Source organism: Saccostrea cucullata, unplaced genomic scaffold (genome assembly GCF_032062105.1).
Source record: "Saccostrea cucullata isolate Sc308-1 unplaced genomic scaffold, CSIRO_AGI_Scuc_v1 ctg2230, whole genome shotgun sequence".
NCBI classification, from domain to species: Eukaryota; Metazoa; Mollusca; class Bivalvia; order Ostreida; family Ostreidae; genus Saccostrea; species Saccostrea cuccullata.
The window spans coordinates 21049-48603 of record NW_026936207.1 but is presented as its reverse complement, the minus strand read 5'-3'; the positions used below and the strand labels follow the sequence as shown (position 1 = coordinate 48603).

The 27555-nt window shown below is 32.0% G+C and overlaps 1 protein-coding gene across 1 annotated transcript; it reads left to right on the top strand.

Moving 5' to 3' along the window:
- Window positions 1-1898: 1898 nt before the first annotated feature.
- LOC134244990 (ficolin-2-like) lies at window positions 1899-20170 on the top strand. The gene is made up of 4 exons (XM_062727238.1): window positions 1899-2049; window positions 17080-17216; window positions 17572-17668; window positions 19923-20170. The coding sequence occupies exons 1-4, from the start codon at window positions 1899-1901 to the stop codon at window positions 20168-20170; spliced, it is 633 nt and encodes a 210-aa protein (XP_062583222.1).
- The last annotated feature ends 7385 nt before the right edge of the window (window positions 20171-27555 follow it).

The window sequence follows — 27555 nt, the reverse complement described above, 5'->3', positions numbered from 1 at the left end:
AAATAAACGAGAAATATGACGTTTTCTTTTATTTTCGTACTCTTCTGTTATAATTATTGACCTTTCTGCACTAAAAAAAAGGTTAGTTAGTACTGACAAACATCTGAATATAAGACTATTTTGCAAAAAACGAGTATATTGTTTTGATAAGAAATAATTTAAACAGATAAACTCTTTTCTTCTTCATTCTTATCATCCCCCCTTCCCCGTCAACAACCGACACGTAAGGGAACCTAGGAATGACTTTATACAATAAAATCTACATACACTATAAATCAATAAGTTAATATAGGTACAAGTACATTTCTTAATTTTTTTTAGTTTTATCCAGAAAATACAATTAATGGTTATCATAAAATTAAACAAATTTTCCTTATTTAAGCCGCTGTCTTTGCTGAATTTTATCTTATATTTTTTGCATTATTATATCAGCATATCATAGAGGTATTTCTTCACAACTGAAATTGCTATGAATTATCAACCAAAGGAAGAGAATTCTAAAATTAACAAACTCCATAAATCAAATAAAACTTTTTAAATGATGAAAAAATTTCCTTTTTGTAAACTGGGTACGTTTTTGATTAATAACAATGTTATGCCTATAATCACAGCTGCAAAAGTCAGCGGGAAAAAAAAACAAACGTCGCTATTGTAACGTCATATAACGCTGCTTTGACGTCGAACGACATAGGTCCCCCCTTAAGTATGGGTCATCTGACATCAAAGTCTAGACGTATCTAAGGTCACGTGCAGTTTGACGATCGAGTTCGACATAAATTAAAACTGAATAAGTGCTTCCGCCTTGAGGGTCACACCCTTACATGTAACAAAATAAAGAGTTATTCGTGAAATAAAATTAAATTTTGGGTGTCTTGAGCCTCCTTCATTAATATTGACAATGGCATATCAGGTATCATGCAAAAATAAAAAAAAAAAGTGTTTATCCATTTAATATTTACATTTGTACAGGTCTGTACTTCTAAAATGTTCTGTTGGACATCCCTTTGTGAATCTTTTACAGCTTATTTGGTCCAAGAATCCATTTCCGACCACTATTAGGCAATGACCTTGGTATGAAAAGTAGAGTTCAGTAAATGTTTCAATATAGGCAATATTTGTAGAAAAGAGAGAGGGAGAGAGAGAGCGTTTAATAAAAAAAATTGCAAAACTTACAGGTATAATGTTTTACCTATCTGAAAAAGTCCAATAATTGTCCTTGTATAACAAAACTCAACAAGAGCTGTAAGGCTTTGATTTGGAACGCAAACATATTGACTCCGTCCGTTCTCATCAATTCCACATTTTAGTCTGCTAGCTGCCTTAGTTGTCTCCTCTTTACTCAAAGGGCATGAATTCACGAAATACCCATAGTTATTGGAGGACATGCTAGATTAGGACAAGTCAGTAATATATATATATATATATATATATATATATATATATATATATATATATATATATATATATATATATATATATATATATATATATATTAAGCAAGCATTGTATATATGATACAAACACCAATACACTGCAGAAAGAAATTGATATTGCTAATGATTCATTTAATGTATCATATGTATACTCAACAAAAAAAGAAACGTATATTGTTTTACTCGTCAAAGAAATTTTTAAAATGTACATGGAACAACAATATTTTATATCATTAGATACCTGTGACATGTTTAAAGGAAAACATGGGGTTTTAAAACCCAAGTGTTGAATTATCTCCCTTGATTAAACATGTTTCTGAAACTATTGTTTTTCATGATTTCTTCTAAATCGGATTTCATTTTTTGTTGATATTTTGGATTTAAAGAAACTATTATCACTCCTATTAAACCCATATTTAAGATCTGATTGAAATGTTGATGCTGTAATGCCACGCCGAAACAAAGATGAACACAACCAGGCTAACGAAGATACTTAATGGAGCTAGGCAACAGGAAGTTGCAACTGCATTTGGAACACATCAATGGCCTTTGCAGCCGTTAAACTATCGTCAGAAGACCAAGAATCGGCTATCTGCAGGTAACCACACCAAGGCAGGTTCGTCAGACCCCCCCCCCCTCCTTTTCAGCACCTCACGCGATTCAGAACTGCTGTAAAACTGCTGCTACAATTGCTAGATGAAAAAAATCAGCATAAATTGTATCAGCATAAATTGTTCGCAAGAGACTGAGAGGAGCTAGTATTTGTGCACGACATCCGTACATTGGAAATCCAGTTGCGCTTAGACGTCGCAAAGGACAAATGGATGTTTTAGACGGTATGCCCCTAGAATTTGGAGGCGTCGACAATGACATAAACGTGAACTTTTCTACCCACAACACAGGACATGTTTGAATTTTATCAAAATTCTCTAAAATCACTAATAAAAGAATAAGGAGTAAACTGAAAACTTAGATTATCATGTTTAAGCTGAATATGCGTTTCTTTTTTGTTGAGTATACATATATGTGAGGGGCTTAGACTCTTTGCAGAAAATATGTATTTTTTTCTCTCGAATATTTGCCTTTCTACTGATGTGTTCATGTTTTAATCTCAATGAACAGTATATTTGTCTTCTTAAAATTAAGATTAGAAGGGAGTTCTTTCGGTTTAAAATTCAAATTTCTGCGTTAGATAAGATATCATTCAATTAACAATATTAAATCAATTTTGAAAAAAATCTAAGAAAACATTTGAAGAAAAATGGTTAATCATGCAATTAGTCATGGAAAAAATTTAACAGCACATGCATAGCAAAAAAAAGCTTGTAAAATTGTATAAGGACTTTGGTTATTTTTCTGTTTATAAGTTCATCTTTAAAACTATCAGTATTCTTCAATATTTACATTCGCTGTGTTTTTCTACTAAGCCAACTGTGAAATTGATTTGAAAGTCATTTTTGTGTATACTCACGCGTAGAAATATACAATGAAAAACGTGCGTTAACATGACGTCACAATGAGGCTGCAGCGACGTTAGTAAAATGCAGCGATAAAGGACAGCGAGAAATTCAAATATTGAGTATATTTTAGTTGCTTCCAGAGTTGTAAAATGTAAATATAAGGAATGTTTTTCAGTTTAGTGTGAATTATGGGTGTGTGAATCACACATACTTGCACATAGGCATATTTTTCATGAAGCGCTAGCGCACTTCATGAAATATGCCTACGTGACAAGTCTGCGTGATTCACACACCAATAACTCACTCAAAACTTAAAAACATTCCTTAAATATACACTTGTAAAAACATCTATGAGTACAAAGTTTATGTAATTAAATAATGGATTTTAACACTTAAAGATATTGTGTCATTAGAACAATCAAGTTACTCGATTTTGCAATAAATGTAATCGAACATAAGGATTGGAACCTTCTAGTTAAATTTTCCTTTTTCAGTTGTACACATGTATTCTTTACAAACAAACATTTAAACCGAAATGCTTTGAACAGTGTGTTTTGAATTGCATTTAAATAATACATACATTGCAGCTGCGTAATAATTCTAAAACGAAAGTTGACAATTTATTAAATTTTATTGAAATCGGGTACTTACATTTAATATGTTCGAAGACAACCCTCTTTCAATCATAGGATTTGTGACATAGGTCTTTAATTTAGCGTAACGCTTACCCTTTTGCTTCAAAACTGAAAACAAGCTACCCTATGGCAAAGACATAAAGGCAATCGATGCGTTTACCTTACGAACATTGATTTAAATTTAAATATTACAGCTAATTATAGCTCGTTAAAGAATGGTGGATTATCGCTGCATGTAGAATTCTTTGGAAACAGCCAATAGATCTCTTTAACAATCATTCTATTTCTTTCTATATTCATATCAAGACCTTAAGAATGGGAAGCCTAGCATAGGAATGTATTTATTAAAATTGATTGTATATTGTTGCAAAGAAGGGATTTTCAGTACTGTGAAAAATATATTAAAGTTCTTGATACCAAATTTACAAGATGTTATTGCAACTTCCGTCGTGGTTTTTTTTTGTTTGTTTGTTTTGTTTTTGTTTTTTTTTTTTTTTGTTTTTTTTTTATTACCAGAATTTAAAATGAAGTAAGGGATACATGAATAGTTGCACAAGTGAATACATGTAATATTATTGCATTTCATCTGACCTCAGAACTATTTTTGCCTTTCAAAATGATTGACATTCCGAAAGCTGTATATCGTTTGTATATTATCCTTTTTCAGATATTATTCATGAAATGATTTTTTCTGATTATACACATACATATGTATAAACTTTTCGTGATTTTTTTTGTGGCTATCAATCTTTGTTCTGCCATTATAGGATAGGAAGACGACTTAGTAGTTCATAAGAATACATATTTATGGAAATGGTTGCTTCTACGGTGATACGATTCCTGCTGCTTTTTATTAATCTTATATTGTCACACTGAGAAAATCTCTGAAATAAACACTTACTCCCAATTACAAATGACTGCGATAGATGGAATTAAAATTTAAATTTCTGTAAAATGTTCACTTTCTAGAAATATTGATCCGTTACTTTTTTGCAGAAAAGCCTTTAAAATGAACACTTTATCATAGTACAGTACCGTCCAGACCCAACCTGACACCCTAGCAGTCCCAGAAAGCAGTCCCCAGGACTGCTTTCGGACCGCTCTGGGACTGCTGTGGGACTGCTCCGGGACAGCTATGAGACTGCTCTAAAAAGCAGACCTAGCAGTCCCAGCAGTCCCAGCTGTCCCTGGGACTGCTTTCTGGGACTGCTTTGTTCACTCATGTGTGAAAGAGGTTCTGAGTGACATGATAGCTCCGCCCCCTTGTGTATTCTGAATTTGCAGACTCCCAGTTGTTTTGTTTACTAGCAGCAGAGAGGAGTTTAAACTATTAAAAAAGCAAGGATTTCTTACAATCTTTTGATAAGAAGTGATTTATATAGTTAATTAATATTTTCAGAGACTGTATATTGACACAAATTTAGTTTAGAATATTTTTTTAAATAAAGTTGTTCAATAAGTAAGTCAGGAGAAGATTTTTATTATACCTAAAAATAAACTACAGGTTTATGAACAAAAATATCTACATGTAGGCCTATTTTTTATTTAATGTAAAATTATGTGCACTCAAAATTTGCATTAATTGGCACTATTTAAAAATAATCATTACAGTTAGATATAAGATTTTTAATTGAAAAGCCACATGAAAAGCTGTACATGTTTTATGAGTATCACGCTTAAAAAAGTATTCCATGCAACCTCCAAATAAAGACTAACAGTTAATTAAATGACCTTGAAATAAAATTATGCTACCATTCTTCCGTAACCCGTAACTTAAACAATGTACATGTGGAACAATGTAAATAATCATTGGAGAATTTATTAATGAATTACCGGTAGTTTTTAATTTATAAACAAATTATCAAAAGGGTACATTTATTTTATAAATAAACAGTTAAAAATAACGGGAATTATGATTTATTTCTTTTTTGTTTTGCTTGTGTTTATTTACCTGGCCGATTAATGTTTATAAAATGGTATCAACACCCGCGGTTTCAATCGCCTTAGGGCAGAAAATCAGTGCGTGTTATTTGGGTATACATATCAGCGTTTCACATCATTGAACATGCTAGTCAACAATGACCCTAATTTCAATCTACCGGTATGTAATGCACAAATAAAATTGATAAATGAAATGTGTATGATTTCTTTCAGGGTTAATTAATTTTGAACATAATCTGAGGGATCCATCCTGGTGATGTACATTCTAACATTTACAAATAAAACACTTAAAATTGAGTATTTTAAAGATAGAGAAATCAACAATAATTAAATTAACATGTCAGTAAAAATAATAATGACTGAAAAATAATGCTTGGCAAAATTTAACAAAGATTTTTCTAAAAGCCCTAATACTAAAGAAAATTCTTTTTGAGTATCCCGATAGTATATGGAAATTGGCCATATAACGATAAGATCTAATTAAAACTAATTCTTACTGGTGGAAAATAATTAATTCATGTTTAATTTTCTGTATAAAAAATAAATACCCGTATGGGAAACAGTATCAATCACAAAAAATTAAGAAATTGAATTATTAATATACCCGATAATTGTGATTAAATATTCATGTTCAGTTTAATTCATACATGCACGTGTGAAAGCCCTCTTCCTTCAATAAATATTTTTTCAGTTTGTTTCTATGCGCGTACTATTCATAAATGACCACATACATGTAAGAATTCCTGGCATACTACCCAGAATCAATTTCTACTGCCTTTTATAGTTCCATTGTTTATTGCAAATCTCATTTCTGAGTTAGCTCAGCCTATTAAATTAATAAACCCCGCTCACTGGGACTGCTTTCTGGGACTGCTGGGACTGCTCTCTGGGACCGCTGGGACTGCTGGGACCGCTCTGGGACTGCTGTGGGACTGCTTTAGCAGTCCCAGAAAGCAGTCCCCGGGACTGCTCTGGACTGCTTAGTGTCAGGTTGGGTCTGGTCGGTACTGTATACCCACAATCATTTCGTTGTTTTGGGGGAATTCATAGAAAAAATGGCACTTTGAATTTTTTTTAAGTGCGTTAAATTTGGGACATACTCAACTCACTTTGAATTTTTTTTTCAAAGTGCGTTAAGAGTTTACATCGATATATTTTACCATGGATACACTTCACGCACTTTGAAAAAAAATATGTAAAAACAAAAATTTTGATTTTAGAGTTTAGTAATGGAAAGATTCTATTTCAGTGTTCAACCCCCCCCCCCCCCCCCCTCCCTCTACATCTACTATCTAAATTTTAGAAAGAAACGAAATAATGATATTAAACAATCACCTCTTTCTATTTCCCTTTTTAAACATTTATCAAAACCTAAAATATATAATAAGTCAAAATCTCAGGTCCTGAAGTGACCTTATCACCAAAAAATTATCCAACCAGGGTCAATTATTTATTATACCGATTATTTAAAAATATTATGCAAAAAGTCTCGTCTTCCCTGAACTCCTTCTACATTTTACTCAGCAGCCTAATCACCTTTTAGGGGATGATTTTTGGTGTCATGTAGATGTGCAGTAAGGTTTTCGAATTTTGATTTTGCCCCGGGGGTCCAATGGGGGTTGAAAAATGACGTTTTTTACGCAAAAAGCCCCATCTTCCCTGAACTCCTCTTACATTTTACTCAGCAGCCTAATCATCTTATGGGAGATGGTTGGTGGTGTCATGTAGATGTGCAGTGAGGTTTCGGAATTTTGATTTTGCCCCGGGGGGTCTAATGGGGGTCGAAAAATGATGTTTATTATGTAAAAAGCCCTGTCTTCCCTGAACTCCTCTTACATTTTACACAGTAGCCTAATCATCTTTTGGGAGATGGTTGGTGGTCCCATCTTCCATGAACTCCTACTTCATTTAACACAGTGGCCTAATCCTCTTTTGGGAGAGTTCACTCTTTTGAAATTTTGGTAAAACATCAAGGTCAAGGGGTAAAAAATCATAGCATGTTGGAAAACATCTTGTTATGGGTAATGTACACGTGAAATGTGAAATGTGTATCTCTTCTTAATCAAAAAAATACAACATTATTGAAAAGTAAGTTAAACTTCAAGGTCAAGGTCACAGAGTAAAAAAGTCATGATACATTTGGAAAGGTCTTATCACAGGTAATATACATGCATGTATAATATGAATGTCCTTTCATTTATCTTTCAAAATGATCAATTTAAAACAAATAATTTGTATATGGCAGTAGGTCAAACTTCAAGGTCATGGGTAATAAAAATCATAGTGTATTTAGAATGGTATTGTCCCTGTTAAATACTAATACACATGTTTGATATTAAAGTCCTGTCTCTTCTCATTCAAAATATATGACCATGATGACCAAGGTTAAATTTATTGTTACAGATGGACAGACTGACAAACAAATGAGATTTAATGTCCCCTACCTTAAGCGAAAATGGGGTATAATAAATGTCCTTGCGGTTCTTAAGAAGAAGATTTATGTTGGAAAAAGTCCTTCGTTGAAATTGGCCCAGTGGTTCTTATGAAGTTAAGAATGTGAAAAGTTTGCAGACGAGACGAGAGAAAACAGAGAAAACAGTGCTAGTGCATTTCAGAAAACATTATGTTTGTAAAAATAAAGGTAAACTGGTATATCTACCGTATATACTCGCCTATAAGTCGGTAGTATTTTTTGACGTTATTTTGGTGGGATTTGCTATTGACCCGCTTATAAGTCGGTACAATTTTTTGCAAAAATTGGGCGACAATTTCAAGTGATTCCATTGTTGTTTGAACGGTTCCAAAACAAACAATTTTCGAAATGACACAGATATTTAATCTGAAATCATTAAACAAAAAGTAAATGCTCACTTAAAATACAAATAATTTTTTTTTAAAATATAGAAATATTTGTAATTTGTGTATTCTAAGAATACATTAATAGTCACATATATTCAGACTTTTATTCCATAATCATCAGAAATGCAAATACTACATTTCAGTCTCCAGAAAAATACATATTTCTTTATAACGCGCCTATAAGTAGGACACAGAGATTTAAACCAATATTTATAGGCGAGTATAAACGGTAATTCATCCGCAGAGCTTAGTATATTTTAATATGCACAACCTTTTCAACTCTTATAATAATTATTTGTAAAATATTTATATCACCATGTCTGATTCAAGGGAGAACTAGAGATATGACCAGAAGTATACATGTATCTGTTGAATATAAAATATGTACATGTATACTGTGTTTTTTTTAGTTATTTGTTTGTTTCTTGTGACAGCAACTGTTATGGCAGCTTTTGGCAAAGGTTGAAGTTTCTCAAATGTAAGTCAAACTCCAAGGTCGAGGTCAAAAGGTCAAAATTGTTGGTATCAAAGGGAAAGTCTTGTCACAAGGAATACACATGTGAAATAAGAGAGAAATCCCCAGTACTTCCTCACCTGTTCAAAAGTTATTGCCAAGGTTAAAGTTAAATTGGGTTAAACTCTAGGGTCAAGGTCAAAAATAGTTATACCTGTTGAAAGTTCACAATGATTACACATGTTAAGCATGAAAGTCCTAGCACCAACTGTTCAAAACTTAGGCCAAGTTTAAGCTATTTTTTTTTTTGTAAAAGTGGGTCAAACTCCAAGATCAAGAGATCAAGAGGTCAAATAAAATGGTCAGGCAAAAAAGGTCAGGCTAAATAATCTTATTCGGCAAACCTTTGCTGATTCCGTCGCCTACATTAGATGAAGTATGATTCGGCCGAGGTGTGCCGAGTGGTGATATCTATATAAAAATATGATAATGGGTGACGCAAACCCAAAGTGAATGTAGAAATTTTCAATATGATGTTCACACGTAAAACGGTTTAGTACAAGAACAAATTTCAAACTGTCATAATAAACGATGTTTTAACATAACTTTGCCGTCTATGTCTATTTTAAAAAATGTGTGAGAGAGAGGATGTGTGTGTGTGTGTGTGTGTGTGTGTGTGTGTGTGTGTGTGTGTGTGTGTGTGTGAGATGGGGGGGATAGGCATTGACAAATTAATTGGGTTGTATTTTAAATGGGGTTTTTTTCCAGACAAAATATTAAAAATCAATTTGCACATTTTGATAAATTCATCAAAAACGCTTTGTTCTAAAATAATATTTTATGTCGTTGAGAAGGTAAATTTAAAAAGTTCCAGATTATGGGCAAAATATTTATCAGAATCTAATAAAGTAATTTACTTCATTAATTAAATTCTATTATTTCAGACTGGTAATGAATTAAGTATACAAAATACATATATGAGGCTCTTAGATCATATGGTCACCTGAAAATTTTTATGCTCAGTTTGACGAATACATGTACAGTGATAATTATAGAATTATTTTGACTTTTCCCTTGGAAAGTCCTATATGAAGGAGGGTGTATTTAGAGGCAAACACCTTAGTGCGGGTATTACTGTCTCATGACAGGATCTAGTTTTCCATTAATCTGTATTTTTGTGTATTTATTTCTTTATAAAAAAAAGATAATAGTCAGGCACTGTATGTATTTCTTCAAATGAAAATTAAAAGAATTTATTTAATATTTCAATGTAACAAAAGCACAATGATGAATGCAAGAATTTTAAGAAATATGTAGAAACAGAAACATGCACAAAACCTTAAACATTTTGAATTCTTTAATATTCTTTTTAAATGAGCTTGAATTATTATATATACACATAAAAAGCTTTTGTGAAATTGACCTGTTTAATTATGATTAATTAATCTGACTGTAGTGCTTAATGTTGTTTATTTATTGACCGACTGGCTATTTTGAGAGGAAACTGGTATAGGAGGCTACCTGTCTTAAGTGGCCAGTTTCCAGACTTCCCAAAGGTGGCCTCTTAATTAAAACAAGTTTGGCTGTATTTTGGTTGATCATGCATTTGTAAAACATATTAAGTGAATTGTTAATTGTTTTGACAAAAATTAAATGCAGCAAACCATATGATAAATTATTATATTGTATGTAAATCATATAAATATACATACATGCATCGATTTTATGGCTTTCCTTCGTTTAAGAATGACGATTAATAATTGCGCATGTAATTTTTTTTAAATAAATTTTTCCTCAATAAAAATCGATTTAACCTACACGCATTTAACAATTTAGGAATGTGTGGTTTTCACTGGTATGTAAGTAAACAATTTTGCGTTCAGAGTAGACCGAAAAAAATATCAGAAGTGGTTTTTCTTTTGTTAGAATACTCGTGACCGTGTGCAATGTTTTTTTTATTTGACACGGACGTTACGGCAAGTATAAATATAATTCTTCCTGATTAAATTATAATTACCTGGTGATATTTTTTACACCGAAAACTACAGTAAAATTAAACACATATTGAAGATAATATAACTCCGTACAACACATAGGTATGTGAACTGTTACATTTTACATAACACGACAAAGCTGACAAAGCAGTAGGGATGTGCAATTTTATCGGTATACCGGTATATCGCGATTTTTTGTTGCGTGATACATATCATCATTCGGAGACCTAAATATTAAGGTACATATTAAAAGCCCAAACAATATTTATTTACTTGTTCAATCTTTCAATTTACAATTACAGAAAGTCTAAAAAATGTTGTTCAAGGTGAAAAGAATGGCATCTTACCATCCAAAAATGATAAATTTTATTCACAATATTATATCTTTTTTAAAAAAAATAATGACTATTTATTTAAAATCATTGTAAAAATTGCTTGTTAAATATCCTGATATTATCTTTACAATTTGGGGAAAAATCGTGATATATTTCGATACAATTTTTTAGAGATACTCATCCCTACAAAGCAGGTAACAACAATATTTTTCCACTGTAAAAAATAATTAGTTAACGTTATTAAGGAGACTAATAAAGATCTTTACTGACCATTCAATCACCACCTTAAAAGTATTGTTACTAGGTATTGGGCATGTATAATAGATGCGATTAATAAATCTACAATTGATAAGTAACTTACACTCGGTATCTAAGTGCGTATACGATACCCGCACCATAATTCACTAACTATTTAAGTCAAAAAAATTGAAAGATTACTGATCACGACAAACGCTTCACGAGGTTAACTAGTTATTTCACAAGATTTTTATGCGCCCGGATCGAAAGATCCCAGGAGTATATTGTTTTTGTCCTGTCTGTCTGGTTGTATGCAAATTTAATCTTGCCATAATTTTTAAACCCTGAATGGTAAAGACTTCATATTTGGTATGCTGACTCCACTCATTACGTTCTTTCAACTGACACCGAAGTCAATGACCTTGTGACCTAGACTGTGACCTATATGCTGAAAATAGTTTTCTTCTGCAAACTTTAGCCTTCGCCATAACTTTTGAACTCTTATAAAAGATAGAGAATTCATGTTTTGTATGCATACACCACTGATTAAGTTCTTTTAAATGACACCATGGTCAATGACCTTGTGACCTTGATTAATAGCTTTTTTGAACCTTCACCATAACGTTTTAACCATCAGAGATAGAGATTCATATTTGGTATGCATACTTCAATAATCAATTTCTATTAAATGACACAATGATCAATGACTTTGTGACCTTGATTGTGACCTATATGCTAAAAATATATTTTTTAACTTGTTGCCGCCGGGCGCATGGCGTTTCACAAACACATCTTGTTTTCGGTGTGTCTGGGTCATTATTCAGATTATATATTAGAGGAACTTGGATCTAGTTTTGCAAGTAGGTATAAAACTTAATACTTATCGTTCCCTTTCAAAGGAAGAGATTCTTCAAAATCATCTATTAGTTTTCAATATCTTTAATATTTTCAACAATCAAATTGAATTTGACCTAATACACGTATACAGGATTTCGATTAAATTACAAAGATACATAGAAGATTTCAGAAATTGTTTTCACTAAAATGTTAAGGTAATTCGAATCTGTCGTGAATTTAAGGACAGATGATACAAACGAAAAAATGGATTCCTTGATTGGTATATATTTTTGACCTTACTTCATTGCAAATGATGCATATAATAAATTTCTAGAAAATAAGAAAATTGTATGACGTTCAAATTCTACCCTTCTAAAATCATCCTTATTATTCTATACAAATATTTTTTTCTCTTCAATGTCCATTTCTGTGCAACTTCGAACAAAAAAATAAAAACTACGCGGTAAAACATATTGATTTCATTCATTAAAACATGACACAAGTTGTTGTTTTCAATTTTTATGACAAAAGTTTGTTTGTATCATCTGTCCTTGATTGGAAATTTGAAAGATAGGTACCTTCAGATAAAGGACAATTTTTTGTTTTAAGAGTCATCAAAATTCATAGATATTAATGCGTTCGTTTCTATGGCAAATATATCTGAATATGCCCTGGTTTCAAAAGTAAAATATGGGGAAAAAATTCAATGCCAGTACAAAAGTGACAAAAACACTTACAAATTATAATCACAATTTATTTTTCCAGTCTATTCGATCTTTGGTGGTTATTTAAAACCTATTGAGATAACAAATCACTCATCTAACAGTATTCAACTCATATGTGAATTAATTTAATTTATAGACATTCCTTTAAATGTTATAAACAGTCCTTATAAATTGCTGAATAAATGGAGACCGCGTTTTCGTGAATGTTGCAGGTTAACCTCAGAGGTCGAGAAATGTTGTTTGAAAGCTAAAAGCCGAGGCGTTAGCCGTTATTTAGAGACCGAGGAGGTTATCCTGCATCATTTACGAGAACAAGGACTTTATTTCTATTCTACCAAGACCTAAAATACACATGATTGTTTCCTCTATAGAGAAACAAATTTCTCAATTACGCTGTTCTATTTAAAGGGTTTTTATCATGCATCATGATTTTTTGATATAATAAAGTTTATTTGCTATTAAAATCATCCATCATTATTTTCTTGTCAGAAAATTAATATATTGCTTGTTCCAGAGATTCAAAGTTTAAATTTCTTAATATGCATATTTTGATCGCCGATGTTGCACGCCATTGCTCTGACATCATTGGTGTCAGTCCTGGTCAAGCGAAGTACTTATTGTGTTTACACACCGGCTCAATGGCTTTGTCTAGAAACCCTACTAGAAAATAAATAAATTATAACTGGTTAATTGATTAGATAATTACTTTATTAGTGGCGTTTATTAATTCTTATTAATTATATAATCTATACAAATATTTTTCACTTTAAATTCCATTTTGTGCAAATTTGAATAAGAAATTAAAAACTACGCGGTGAAATTGATTCATTTTATTCATTTAAACATGACCCAAGGTGTTATTTTCAAATACTTTGACAAAAGTTTGTTTGTATCATCTGTCCTTAAATATACATTTCGCTGTCATTAAGTATTTGCAAGGATATAGTGTAGATTATTCATTTTTCGCGAGTTCTTATCAACGCGAAATGGCTCTTTCTCGTCAAGTTGCGAGAACAATAATTCGCGAGTGGGTGATTGAACAAGAGATTAAACGTTGATTTCAGCAGCATGAAAATAAAAGCGAATTATTTAATTTCGCGGCCGTTTCTTCTCGCAAAACTACCTCGTAATTTATTTTTCGCGCATATTTAGGACTCTACAGTAGCCTATATATCTAAAAGACGTTTTGAAACTTAGACGAACCATAACTGATAAAAAAATTGTTCCACTGACCTAATTTTGAAGAGTAAAAAGGTATTCCTTTGCTATTTGCAAATCGTTATGATAGAGGACTGTTAATAACAAAGAAGTTTAATTACCTGGAATAACCCTAAGTCTGTAAGACATTGTTTCAGTAGCATGAATGCTCTCTTGGGATATTAGGAAACAGATTACAAAAATGAATTATTTACACGAGTTTTCCAATTCGAACATAAGTATATTTCGTGCAGAAATGTCGACATTATTATTTCATGAATCATATACATGTATGTTTCTTACTTTTATAAAAATGGAAGCATTGAACTTTGAAATTAACATTTAAAAAAAATGACTCCTTGGTTTAAAGGGACATGGACACAATTTCAATTGAATTTTAAAACCAAAGTTAATAAATGTTTACAATTCCTAACTAAGGCATCATCTAATGATCAGCAAAAATTTGAAATCTTTTGTTGACTAACAAAAGATAATAAAAAAAATCAAGGTTATTTATAACGTAAACAAGACTCGTGCCTTGTTTCTGTTTACACATACAAAAATATTATATTTAAAACAAAATGAATTCAGCAAATCACTAGAAACTTCTAATCCTATTTAAAATTAACCTTTTTATTGAAATTATACGCTTTGGATTCTACATATACATGAACATATATATGAATATTAAGAAATGTATTTTAAAAAAAACATGACAGCGACTCTGTTTACATAACGAAAGTTTATAGCTTTAAATCTGTCTTGTATGTCGAGAACTGAATTTCAATTTTTTTGACGATCATTAATCATAAAAAGACCTTAGTTAGATATTTGTAAAAATGAAAAAATAAATTTGAAATTTTTTAGCTGAAACTATGTCCATGTTCCTTAAAGTACACCGTACCTATAATAGTTTTTAATTATAACCCATTATAGGTGTTATGGAAGAAGATAACGTTTTCTTGCTTTTACTTCCAGACATTTCAGAAAAATGTTTGCATGTAAAAGTTTATGACATGTGTTTCCGTGAAATTTCTTTACTTTTTGATGTTCGAAGCATAGATAACAGCTGACTCCGGGTAATGTTTCATACCTTATCATTGTACTTGTGATTTCAGGCTTTAAACTATACTTGCATTTTCTAAAACCGTTTTAATTATAAAAGCTGTATTTGATTGATTGATTGTATACTGTTAAACGTCCCTCTTCAGAATATTTCACTGATATGGAGACGTCAACATTGCCGGTGAAGGGCTGCAAATTTAGGCCTATGCTCGGCACTTACGGCCTTTGAGCAAGGAGGGATCTTTATCGTGCCACACCTGCTGTGACACGGGGCCTCGGTTTATACGGTCTCATCCGAAGGACAGCCCCATTTAGTCGCCTTTTACGACAAGCAAGGGGGTACTGAGGACCTATTCTAACCCGGATCCCCACGGGGTATAAGCTGTATTTGAACAAACTATTTAATTTAATTAAATTCAGAATAGTTGCGCTACGACATAAGCATTTTTCTTTTACATTTGAAACATGAAACATTTTATTTATGACCTGTTTATTACTGACAATAAAATTTTACAACATTTAGCAAGTCCAAAATTGACTTAAGTATCCTTACATTTTTTCGAGTCATGAAATTTGATAACATTGGGGTTAGTATAAAATATTTGGAACACGTTTTTTTTTCTTCGATCTCTCTTGAAAAAAGCACAATCTAAAAGGTAGTGGAATTCATCTCCTAAATTGTAAGTGGAACAAAGATCACAAATACTCTATATTTGAGTCCTCCTTTTTCTGACCCCCCTTTTGTAAACTTTTCCGTCATTTACTATAATAAATGACATATTTCACTTCAAAATGATTTAATTTGTTTTTGCCTGTTTTGTTAAAAAATAAGCTCTTCGTTTTTTTTTTAATTTGAACTTTGAACATTTAAACATTTAAGGTAAAAATCGTAAAAAGACTGTTACACCTGTTTGGAAATTTGAAAGTGTAGGATTTTGAACTAAATTATTAAATTCCAATATGCGAAAGAAGTTTTAGTTTTTGAAATTAAGAAATTTTTAATAATTTAAAATTGCAAAACTCTTAATCATTTTAGAAGTTTGAATTGTTAAGTGTTACATATTTGGATAATCTGTCAAAAAGAAACTCATGGTTACTAACCAACAAAACTTATTAATAAACATGAAGACTTCAAGTTCTCTATCCACAACTTTTTTTAATTTCATATGTAGAGTGTAGTATAACAAGACCCTTATCCATTGATGAAACAATTTTAAAGAGTTTTATTTAAAGCCATAATATTGAAAGTTCTATGGTCGATTTGTATCGACCTTATTAGCAGTAAGGCCATTATCTAAAAACATGTTCATAGTTGCCCACGGGTTTTCCCGTTTACCAAAAAATAAAACAAGTAAAAGGCGGTTTTGACCAGTCGACAGGGGATTCATAGATCTCTTTTACACCTAATCCTTCCTCTCCAAAATATTTTAGAGGTCATTGTTAAAAAAACTGTTAAAAAACTTGCTCTGCACTATATTTATACCCCCGCTTGATTTCCGTCCGTCTGTCCGTCTGTTACGCTTGTGAAATTTAATAAAACTTTCACAGAATCTTTATTACATATTGCCATTTTGCACCTCCTATTTTACTTTATTTTTCGACACGTCTTTTAGGTTTCCCGTAGCAAAACATGAACATTGTCATTATATGTTTACCTATGACGTCACATATAGAAGCTTCTGGATAACATTTGATAGGACGAGTTATTCCTCTTTACACATTACCGTAAAACAATATATAGCAACACATGAACATTATGGGAGGCGGGGGGTATCATTTAGTGAGCTCATTGCTCACAGTACCTCTAGTTGTTTCGTTTCATTTGACCTTTAAGGATGATGACTGTTTAATATCTCCAAATTTCATACACATAATGCATATCAGGATTTTTTGTTTAAATATTTCAGCTACATCCACTGATTGTAAGGATCTTCTTGAATATGGTTCCGGTAATACAGGGGTGTATGAGATTTATCTCTACAAGGACAGCTCCCGTCCTGTCAGGGTGGAGTGTGATATGGACATAAATGGCGGAGGGTGGACGGTATTTGACAATCTAATCAAAATAAAATGTTAGATCCGCTCGCATACTCACTACACTAACATCTAACAAAATCCCATAGAGGGTCACGTCAGAGGTCAAATTCTATCAACCAATCAAATCGTTGCCTGTAAAATCATCGTATATTATATTTGTTGAGTGGATAATTATAGAGTTGTTTCGAATTTGACCTCTGACGTGACCCTCTATGGGATGTTGTCAGATGTTAGTGTAGCGAGTATATAGCGGATGTAACATCTAATTTTAACTAGATTGGGTATTTTATGGTTTATATATTTATTACACACTTACGAAACAAATGTTTATCAGATTAATAACTAAATAAATATTTTTCCAGGTAATCCAAAAGCGAGTTAATGGATCTCTGAGTTTTGATAGGAACTGGATAGAATATAAGTATGCTTTCGGTTCACCGGAACAGGATGTATGGGTTGGTAAGTGGGATGGTAAATGTATTAAAAAAAAGAACTTTCAGTAGCTTTAAAATTTGACAAAAAATTATTGTCAGTGGCAGATAGAAAAATGGAAGCGTATCAAAAATGTTATTTTAGGACCGAGAAGTATGAATTTGTGTTTTAAAGGTACTTGGACACAGATTTGAAGTTAATATTTTCTCCATAATATCACGAATTATATATTCTAATAGCATTTCACACAAAAATTAATTAAAAATCTTATGTCATTTAAAAGTTATTAAAACTTTAAATTTTTTGGCGGGTTTGATTGACTCATCCTGACACTTTCACATATTTAACTTTATTCTTAATCCTTCAGAAAAGTGGCAATCTTGTTGTGTATTAATGAGAAATATTAAAACTTTAATCCATAAAAATAATTTTATTCATAATAAAAATGTTAGAAAACAAAACACCTTCACAAGTATCGTCATTCCGAGCTAAGTCCGTGTGTGCAAATCGATCACACTCGTGTTATGTACACAGTTTTTGTAAACAAGGCACGAGCTCTGTTTTTATTTATGTTTAAATTTCACCGGGAGCGTTCTGAATCGTCACAGTCTGCTTACCACAACTACACGGACTGAGAATATATTGTGTGTTTGTTTTGCTTTCGAACATGTCTACTCTGAATTTTTTTAATTATAGTATCAATATTTTGCATTCATACACAACAAGATTGCCACTTTTCCTAAATATTAAGAGTAAAATTAAAATTTGTGAAAGTGTAAGGATGTGTCAATCAAACCCGCCAAAACAATTAAAGTTTGAATAACTTTAGAATGAAATAAAATTTTAAAGTAATTTTTGTGTGAAATGCTATTAAAATATATACTTCGTAATATTATAGAGAAAAAAACAGATTATATTAACTTCAAATCTGTGTCCAAGTACCTTTAAACGATAACCGTGTATTTATCGTGTTTAATTTATATTTAAAAAAATAAAAAAAAATGGTTTTAATATGACCAAACATTAACATCAATTTCAATCAATCATACAGCCAAAGAAATCAATTGATCTTAATACAGGGAATGACGTAATACATCAGTTAACAAAAGAAAACAACTCGTTCCTCCATGTGTCGATCACTCTCCAGAATGGAACAACGCTGTAAGAAATGTACCATCGATTCTCCGTCTCCGATGAAAGAGACAATTACAAACTCTTTCTTGCAGGACCTGCAACGGGGACCCTAGGTAAGTCAAAGGTAGAACAAGAGAGAAAGATTGATTGATAGTATATTGTATAACGTCCCTTTAAAGAATTTTTCACTCATAAGAGACGCCACACCTTGCCGTTGAAGAGCTGCAAATTTTGTCCTATACTCAACACTCAGGGTCATTGAGCAGAGAATGATCTTTTCCGTGCCAGCACCTCGGTTTATACGGTTTCATCCGAAAGACTGGTCTCCACGTCCCACGGTGGAATTCGAACCCGCGATTAAGGATCAACTCCTTACTTCGCCACTTTAGAGCAGACGATCCAACCACTGCGCCACGCGGGTGTCCCAAGAGAGAAAGGATCGAGAGAGATGAGAGAAAATATTTGAGAAGGAGGCGAATGAAGACGATTTACTGTTGCAATCACGACTATATTAATTTTTTATATACATATTATAGAATCGAAACCAGTTTAATGTCTTTTTGTTGAATCAATATTATATATACAATTATGCAGTATCGAGTGATTAAGACTGCAGATTGTGCAGGTCTATCCTTTTCTATCAAGGTTACGACCCCGCGGGGGCTTTATAGGTAGTGAACTTCTTTGCATGTTACATCTGCGAGGCCTTAACTTATTGTGTACATGTGTAAATATATGCGCAGTGTATTGTTGTGTGAGAAATCATGATCTGCCTGTGATGTAGTTCAGTAATGTTACACCCCCGCTTGAAAAGCGGAAGGGTAAACAGTAATCGGAATGTGCGTCCGTCCATCCGTCTTTTGGGCTTAGGGGTACGTACCCATTTCTTATCCGCAACTCCTCTAATATCACTGCATGAAATTTGATGAGACTTTCACAGAACCTTTATTACATATTGCCATTGTGCACTTCCTATTTTATTTTTTAAACAGACACAAATCTTGGGTTTCCCACAGCAAACATGGACACCACCATAATATTCATATGAGAGGCGGGGTGTATAATTTAGTGAGCTCATTGCTCTCGGTACCTCTAGTTGTGATTAATTATCAATTGTCTCCGTGATTAATTTTCTGTAATCCTGCAGGGGACAGTATGTTAGACACCGGTTATCCTGATAACTTCGACCTGTCAGGGATGTATTTCAGTACTGCTGACCGCGACGATGACAGGAATGGATTTAACTGTGCCCGGGATGAAGGGGGCTGGTGGTTTAATAACTGCTACATCGCCTTCCTGAACGGCCCGTGGTCCGGCTGGCCCTGGCCCTGGAATCCTACTGTCAAGTTCAGTGGGGATCTGAAGGACTCCAGGATGCTAATCAAGCGCCGCTAGGTAGGACGAATCTCAGGAAGCTTGGACTTTCAGTATGACATGGCATTCTCGACATTTAAAAATTAGCATCTGAGATTTACAAAGAATTCATTCACCGTTGAAATATACATGGGATAGAAATTCGGACAAAAGGCCAATCAGTGTATCGAATAACCAATAACATTGTCTTGTCCTGCACAGAGACGTGGTTTAAACGCGCTAATTACGTAGCGCTGAGAATGCCACGCCTTACTGAAAGTCCTAGCTTACTTGAGAATTGTTCTAAATATCTGAGTATCATTCTTAATATACAGTGTTTATTTTTCGATATTTTCATGTGTAATTCATTTTAAAATCTTAAATGGCGGTTTGAAGAGGGTGAATTATAGTTTTCCGGTTTAAATTTATTTTTGTATTTGTTTATTCCTTACAGATGCAGATTAAATTTAACGAAAAAAAAAAAGGAAAAGGGGATGGACGATTCAATTGAATGTTATTTAAACACATCACACTGATGAAGCAATGCTAGTTAAACGCTATTATTATTATTATTATTAATAAATGTGTTTTATTTTTTCTGTATTTAAACAGATGTTTCTAAATAAAATGAGGCAAATGACACAATGATATTTTTAAGGAAGTGGTGTGGTCGGGGTGGGGGTTTAAGGTTCGGATTTTCATTGCCTGACGTCAAGGCATGAGGCTGTATAAGGATTAATATTTCCATGATCCAAATCTATGCGATAATACCTAGAGAGTTATATTTTTTGCAAGCTGATTTACATTGGAATTCTTTACCTGCATTTTTAAAGAAACAATTTTCAGGAAAAAGAATATTACTGATGCAATATACTTCAGTGTTTACTTCCTTTACTTGTTTTTGCACGGAACAGATTTTTCCATATGATTCACCGTTTAAACATGTCCTTGTATCTTTTTTTCTGAATTTTTAAACTGCCTGATAAATGAATCCATTTACATTCTACGAAAGGGGTGACCACCTCTTTTTGTGCCAAATGCCACTAGCTACATGTAGCTATCATCGCGCTTTTCCCTTGTTCTATAGAATGAATGGGTGTGCTAACTTCCATGAAATTAAATAAAGTTTGTCCTTTTACATGTAACCTCTTTTTAATGCTTCAGAAATTCTATATAATTATAAAAGTTTTATCTCATTCATTTAAACAACATATCGTTCAATATATTGACATGCAACACACGCACACACCTACCCTCACTCACCCTCACACCCGCACACACACATGTACATTTATTTTTATATGTTACATTTATAATTTCTTATAATAACATTTATTCTATTCTAAAGATGAGTCGAATGAAGTGCAAAGGAAAGGAGGGTTCTTCGCAGAAGGTCTATCACCGGACCAGTCAAAAACATCCACTGCTATATGTACTGAAACAAGCAAAGTTACATCGACAGGCATTTATAGTAATCTCATCATTTGAGTCAGAATTGCCTTTAAAATTAATTAATCACTGCATTGAAAAAACCCTGATAATACACTTCGAAAAGTTGACAAAGGGTGAAAGTGTTCCATACAAACGAATCAAATTATCATCCAGGTCACTTTGCTACTATATTAATAAATTTCAGTTTTGCATCACATACAGCCATAGTGTTTATAGACTGGTCACAAACATGTGCTTTTCAAATGATGAACATGTGTACCGTCCATTGCGTCTATAACATGTGGGAAGCCACAATGTCTTGATAAATCATACATACATGTACTATATATGCGTATTTGTTTTTTTTTTATTCTCACCAATGGGCATTTTTGCAGTCCCTGAAACGTTCTATTTTCCCACCTGAACGGTGAACGAACGCTGAACGAACGGTGAACGAGAACGCAGAGCGAAAGGTGAGTGAACAATGTTTGAACGCTGAACGCAACTTGTGTGACCGGTGAACAGTGAGTGAACGCAGAATGCGAATGGAGCGCGAACTCCAGCGCAAGGTGAAGGATGAACGAACGAAGAACGCTAGATGAACGATTTATTCGGAATGCCTCCGATCCTTTCATAAAATGTAAATAAACAATAGATAAATAAATAATAACAGCATTTTTTTTCTGCATATACATATGTTTTAAATCGATATATCAATAACACGATTTTAAATGCGGTAAAAGAAGTGTATTTCTTACCGAACGCGTGTAGTATAAATATAAAATTAATCTACTTATATAGTGGATATGCTTATTCTTTTAACTAATAAAATAATGGACTGTAGAAAATCAAACTATAGAATGAATAAATTACATTGTACCAGGTTGAAATAACTATACATGTATTTCCGTGCCTAGACGATTCTGGGTAAAATAACGAATTTTTTTCATTACAAATGTCTGTTGACGTATTGCATAAATACAATCGTATTTTAAATTTCAATGCAAAATATTAAAATTTTATCTGTCATTTTTATTCTTTGATGATGATTATTTTAGCCAACTTCTACATGTAGATATTTCCAGATAGGCAACCAAATTGTTTGTTATGGATTACATTTTCAAAACTAAAAAAGCAATGTGCTGTCACAGATTTTATTGAACAGAGAAATGTACGCCAGAGAGAGAGAGAGAGAAAAAAAAACCTCTCCATTCTCATATATCTGTTGTATAGTGTCCACAGCCTTCGCCCACATTAATGTTTTGATATGTTGTGTAAAAGTCAATAAAAAAAATAAAATAGAAAAATCATATGTGTCAAAATTATACTTGTACTTTTTTTTCAAAAAAAAAAAACTTTTTTGTCAGGTTTCATTCCATCAGGATGATAATATTGTACGTCAGGTAAGTGCTCCCAAAGGACTGTCTGGTTTTATGTACGAGGGCCGTTCAAAAATTATGCAGACTTGTTGCACAGAAAAAAAAATTGACGACATAATCGAGTAAATTGTCGCAAATCATATAAAAGAATATTTACTTATATGGTCTCAAAATTTTCATATAAGAATATTGTAAATTGGTATCAATCTTAGGTAATTCATTAGGACATATCACTAAATCATGGAGCGGCAAAATCTTCGACGTCACAGGTATTATAAAAATATAAGTTTTCATTTTCTCAACCTTTTCCCAAGAGTTATGTACAGACAGTTTGAGTAACCTTATCTACTCAAGATCCATACACCATTTCTTGTCAAGTTTAAAATTTATAAAACGAAAAAAACATATTCTTTTTTTGTTTTAAAATCAAAAAGTGCAGGTATTTATGAGATATAGTGAGACATTGGTCACTTTTAATCCCGTTCTTTACAGTCTGGATAAGTTTTCGTCCTTAATCTTCTTCCCGTCCTCCCGTACAGCCTTTTTACAGATGTCTAATGGTCTAAAATTCCAATTTGCTATCTGTAGACAAATGCCACAAATACTCTAGTTTACTAAATGCTTTAATTCGCATATTTTGGGTTTATGCTAGCGATATCTCGAGCATTACAAATAATAAAACAAAAAATTGGTGTTCCATGAATTTAGAAGACGTCATTTTCACAGTTATTTTCATAGTCATGGCTTCAGAGAAAAATCACGTTACTTCCATTAGAACTTCATACATCACGTCAGAAATCGAAATGCATAATAATAGAACAATATAAAGAAAAATTAGAGAAAATTGTCGAAAAATATTGCGAATTATAGAAAAATAATGAATAAACTTTGGATTCTGCATGTTTTCGTTTCATTTTTTTGTCGTGCATCGTACCTCTCTATCAGCAATATCAACACAGCAATAATATTAGGAGAATTTTTTAATAATACAGAAATGTTGACCAAAATGTATCAAAATCTTCGAGATACATATTTCTGTGAAATTTCATTACTTTATGACGTATGGAAGAGTAAATAATAGCAGAGTCTGCTTAATATTTGAACGGCCCTCGTAGTATTGAATACATGTGGAAACTGTCCCTTCGCAATTTCTGTGAATCCAAAGATTTCAGCAATGTTATCTAATGATCGAGTCAATAAAGCTGATGTTGCACTTCTGTACATTAAGGCACATCAACTTTGAACCATTCATTATGACACCAAGAAGAATCCCGTTTTCATACAAATAGTTCATGATTGGATAACTGTCATATCCCTAAAATAAATTATGACAAATGACTTTGTTGTCCTCTGAAAACAACCACTAACAAAAATTATTTCGTGTATCTGGACCTTGAAAAATGTTCTTTGTTCATTTTAGCCACAAGTTTGGCAAATACTATCAGCATTTCAGCTTTTCCGATCAACATTTGTCCGTTGTCTGTCGTTGACGTCGTTGTCGTCGTCGTCGTCGTTGTAAACTTTTCACATTTTCATCTTCTTCTCAAGAACCACTGGGCTAATTTCAACCAAACTTACTACAAAGTATCCTTGGGTAAAGGGAATTCAAGTTTGTTCAAATGAAGGGCCATGCCCCTTTCCAAGGGGAGATAATTAAGAATTAGAGAATATATAAATGGCATTTTTAAAGAAAATCTTCTTCTCAAGAACAACTGGGCCAGGAAGGATGAAACTCATGTGGAATTATCCTCAGGTAGTGTAGATTTAAGTTTGTTCAAATCATGACCCCGTGGGTAGGGTGGGGTCATGTGGCCGATAAAAGTTTTACATAGGAATATATAGGGAAACCTTTTAAAATCTTCTTTTCAAGTACTTCAAAGCCATGCTTAGTGATATTTATAGGGAATCATCCTCAGGTAGTGTAGATTCTTTTTTTTTTATCTTTTATTACACAGTTCCCAACAATACCCATTTACAATTGCCAGTTAACCCGGGTATTTAGGATAACCAACATAAAAACAACAAAGAAAAAGAAAAGTACAAAATTAGTCATTATAACAAATTTGTTAAAAGTTTTACTAGGTCTTTAAACATACTAGTTTTTGACAAATTTAACATGAAATCTATATCTTTTTCTAATGAATATCTAATGCTTTTTTCTAACATGAACTTCTCTTGTATAGTATTTTCTATTCTGCTTTCCATTTTGAATTTATATATTTTATATGCCAAATATGATATAATAGTATAATAAAAAGGAATTCTTGAATTTGTTTTCAAGTAGAACCCTTTAACAATATATTTCCATTGCATATCATAGTTAATAACAATATTCAACTTTTGCCATACAACTTTTACATTATCACAATTAAAAATTAGATGTTTTATATTTTCATTTTCAATTCCACAAAATTCACATTTTGCATTTTCTCTTAATTTACATTTTTGTAAAAAAGAATTACAACATAGAATATTATTCAACAATTTATAGTTAAATTCACTTAGACGTTTATCATACATGAGTTTGATTTTATTTCTATAAATGTTACACCAGTATTCTTTACTCACACAAAAGTTTCTACCTAATATTGATTGATAACATGGATATTTAAACTTTTTAGACAACATATTCTCATAGAAAAACTTACATTTTTTATCTGTAATACAATTAAAACCATTGTTAAAATTGAAAGAATTTACAGAAGTTGTCTTGGTAAAAATACAACACTTCATATCAAACATGTAACTCTGTTTCGTTAATACTTTTTTTAGAATCTTGTACTCACACAACCAGTTAGATTTATTTATCAAAGTATTTGAAATTTCTTGTAATGTTTTAATGTTACCATTTTCATCAAAGAGATCTTTCGTATACAAAATATTACTTGCAATCCAATTTTTAAAACATATTGTTTTACTTTTAAATTGGTATAAATTGTTATTCCAAAGTGGTTGTTGTGCAAATTTGACATTTGATAAATTTGATATTTCTATTTCCTTTTTACATTCATTGAAATAACAGAATATTTCTTTATAAAAAGTAGACAGGTGAGAAATAAGTGAAAAGTTTTCGAGTTTTCTTTCAGACAATGTAAGTAAATAATTAATGTCTATATTCATTTCATTCAGGTATCCAACATGCCTTTAAGGCCTTTAATTTCAGTTCAATATCAACTAATCCTATCCCCCCTTCTTCTTGTTTGCCTATAACAGTGTCTCGCTTAATTCTATCTCGTTTGTTCCATATAAAATTGAATACACTACTTTTTAATTTTTTTATCAACTCGTGGTCTGGAATCGGTAATATGGAGCCAGCATATATTAATTTTGGAAAAGCTAAAGAATTAACTACACAGGACTTTCCAAAAACTGTTAATTTTCTTTTTTTCCATGATTCAAATAGTTTTTCCATGTCTTCATAAATTTTAATCCAATTCAAGTTGTAGCATTGATCCTTGTTATGACCAATAAAAATACCTAAGCAGCGAACAGCATCATTAGTTACATTTATACCACACACATTTGAGTGCCTATCCTTGAGACTACCTAAAAGTATACATTGTGTTTTATTCAGATTAATTTTTGATCCAGCATGGTTGCAAAAAGTTTGAACACTTTCAATTGCTGTTTCTAATGAGGATATATCTTTTAAAGCTAAAGTTATGTCATCAGCATGTTGTAGATTTTTTATTTCTGGAGAAGTTGTATTTAGTTTAATACCTTTGATATGTTCATTACTTTTTATTTTTATTGCTAATATTTCTGCGACAAATAAAAATAGCAAGGCTGAAATGGGACACCCTTGTCTTATGCCTCTAGACATAGAACAAGTTTTGGAAATCCAACCATTATTTTTTACTTTAAAAATTGGGTTGGTGTATAAAATTTTTATCCATCTGATAAAGTTTTCACCAAAGTTAAATTTTTCTAGTACTTTAAATAAAAAATTCCATTCTATCGAATCAAAAGCTTTTTCAAAATCTATAAATAACAAAAGTCCTTCACTATTATTTTCCATGCAATGTTCATAAATATCTAAAACAGTTCTAGCATTAATTCCGATATAACGTCCTTTAATATATGCTGATTGTTCATTACTTATTAATTGATCTATAACTTTTTGTAATCTTCTTGCAAATATGAAAGCTATTATCTTATAGTCAGTATTTGTTAAACTTAAAGGTCGATAGTTCTTTAAATCATTCTTGTCTCCTTTTTTAAATAAAACTGTAATAAGAGATATGCGTTGTGAAAAAGTCAACTCTTTATTGTCAAAAACGGATAGCAGTACTTCGTAAAATAAGGAGCTAATAGTGTTCCAAAAACATTTATAAAATTCACATGGTAAACCATCTAAGCCATCAGTTTGAACACTTTCAATTGCTGTTTCTAATGAGGATATATCTTTTAAAGCTAAAGTTATGTCATCAGCATGTTGTAGATTTTTTATTTCTGGAGAAGTTGTATTTAGTTTAATACCTTTGATATGTTCATTACTTTTTATTTTTATTGCTAATATTTCTGCGACAAATAAAAATAGCAAGGCTGAAATGGGACACCCTTGTCTTATGCCTCTAGACATAGAACAAGTTTTGGAAATCCAACCATTATTTTTTA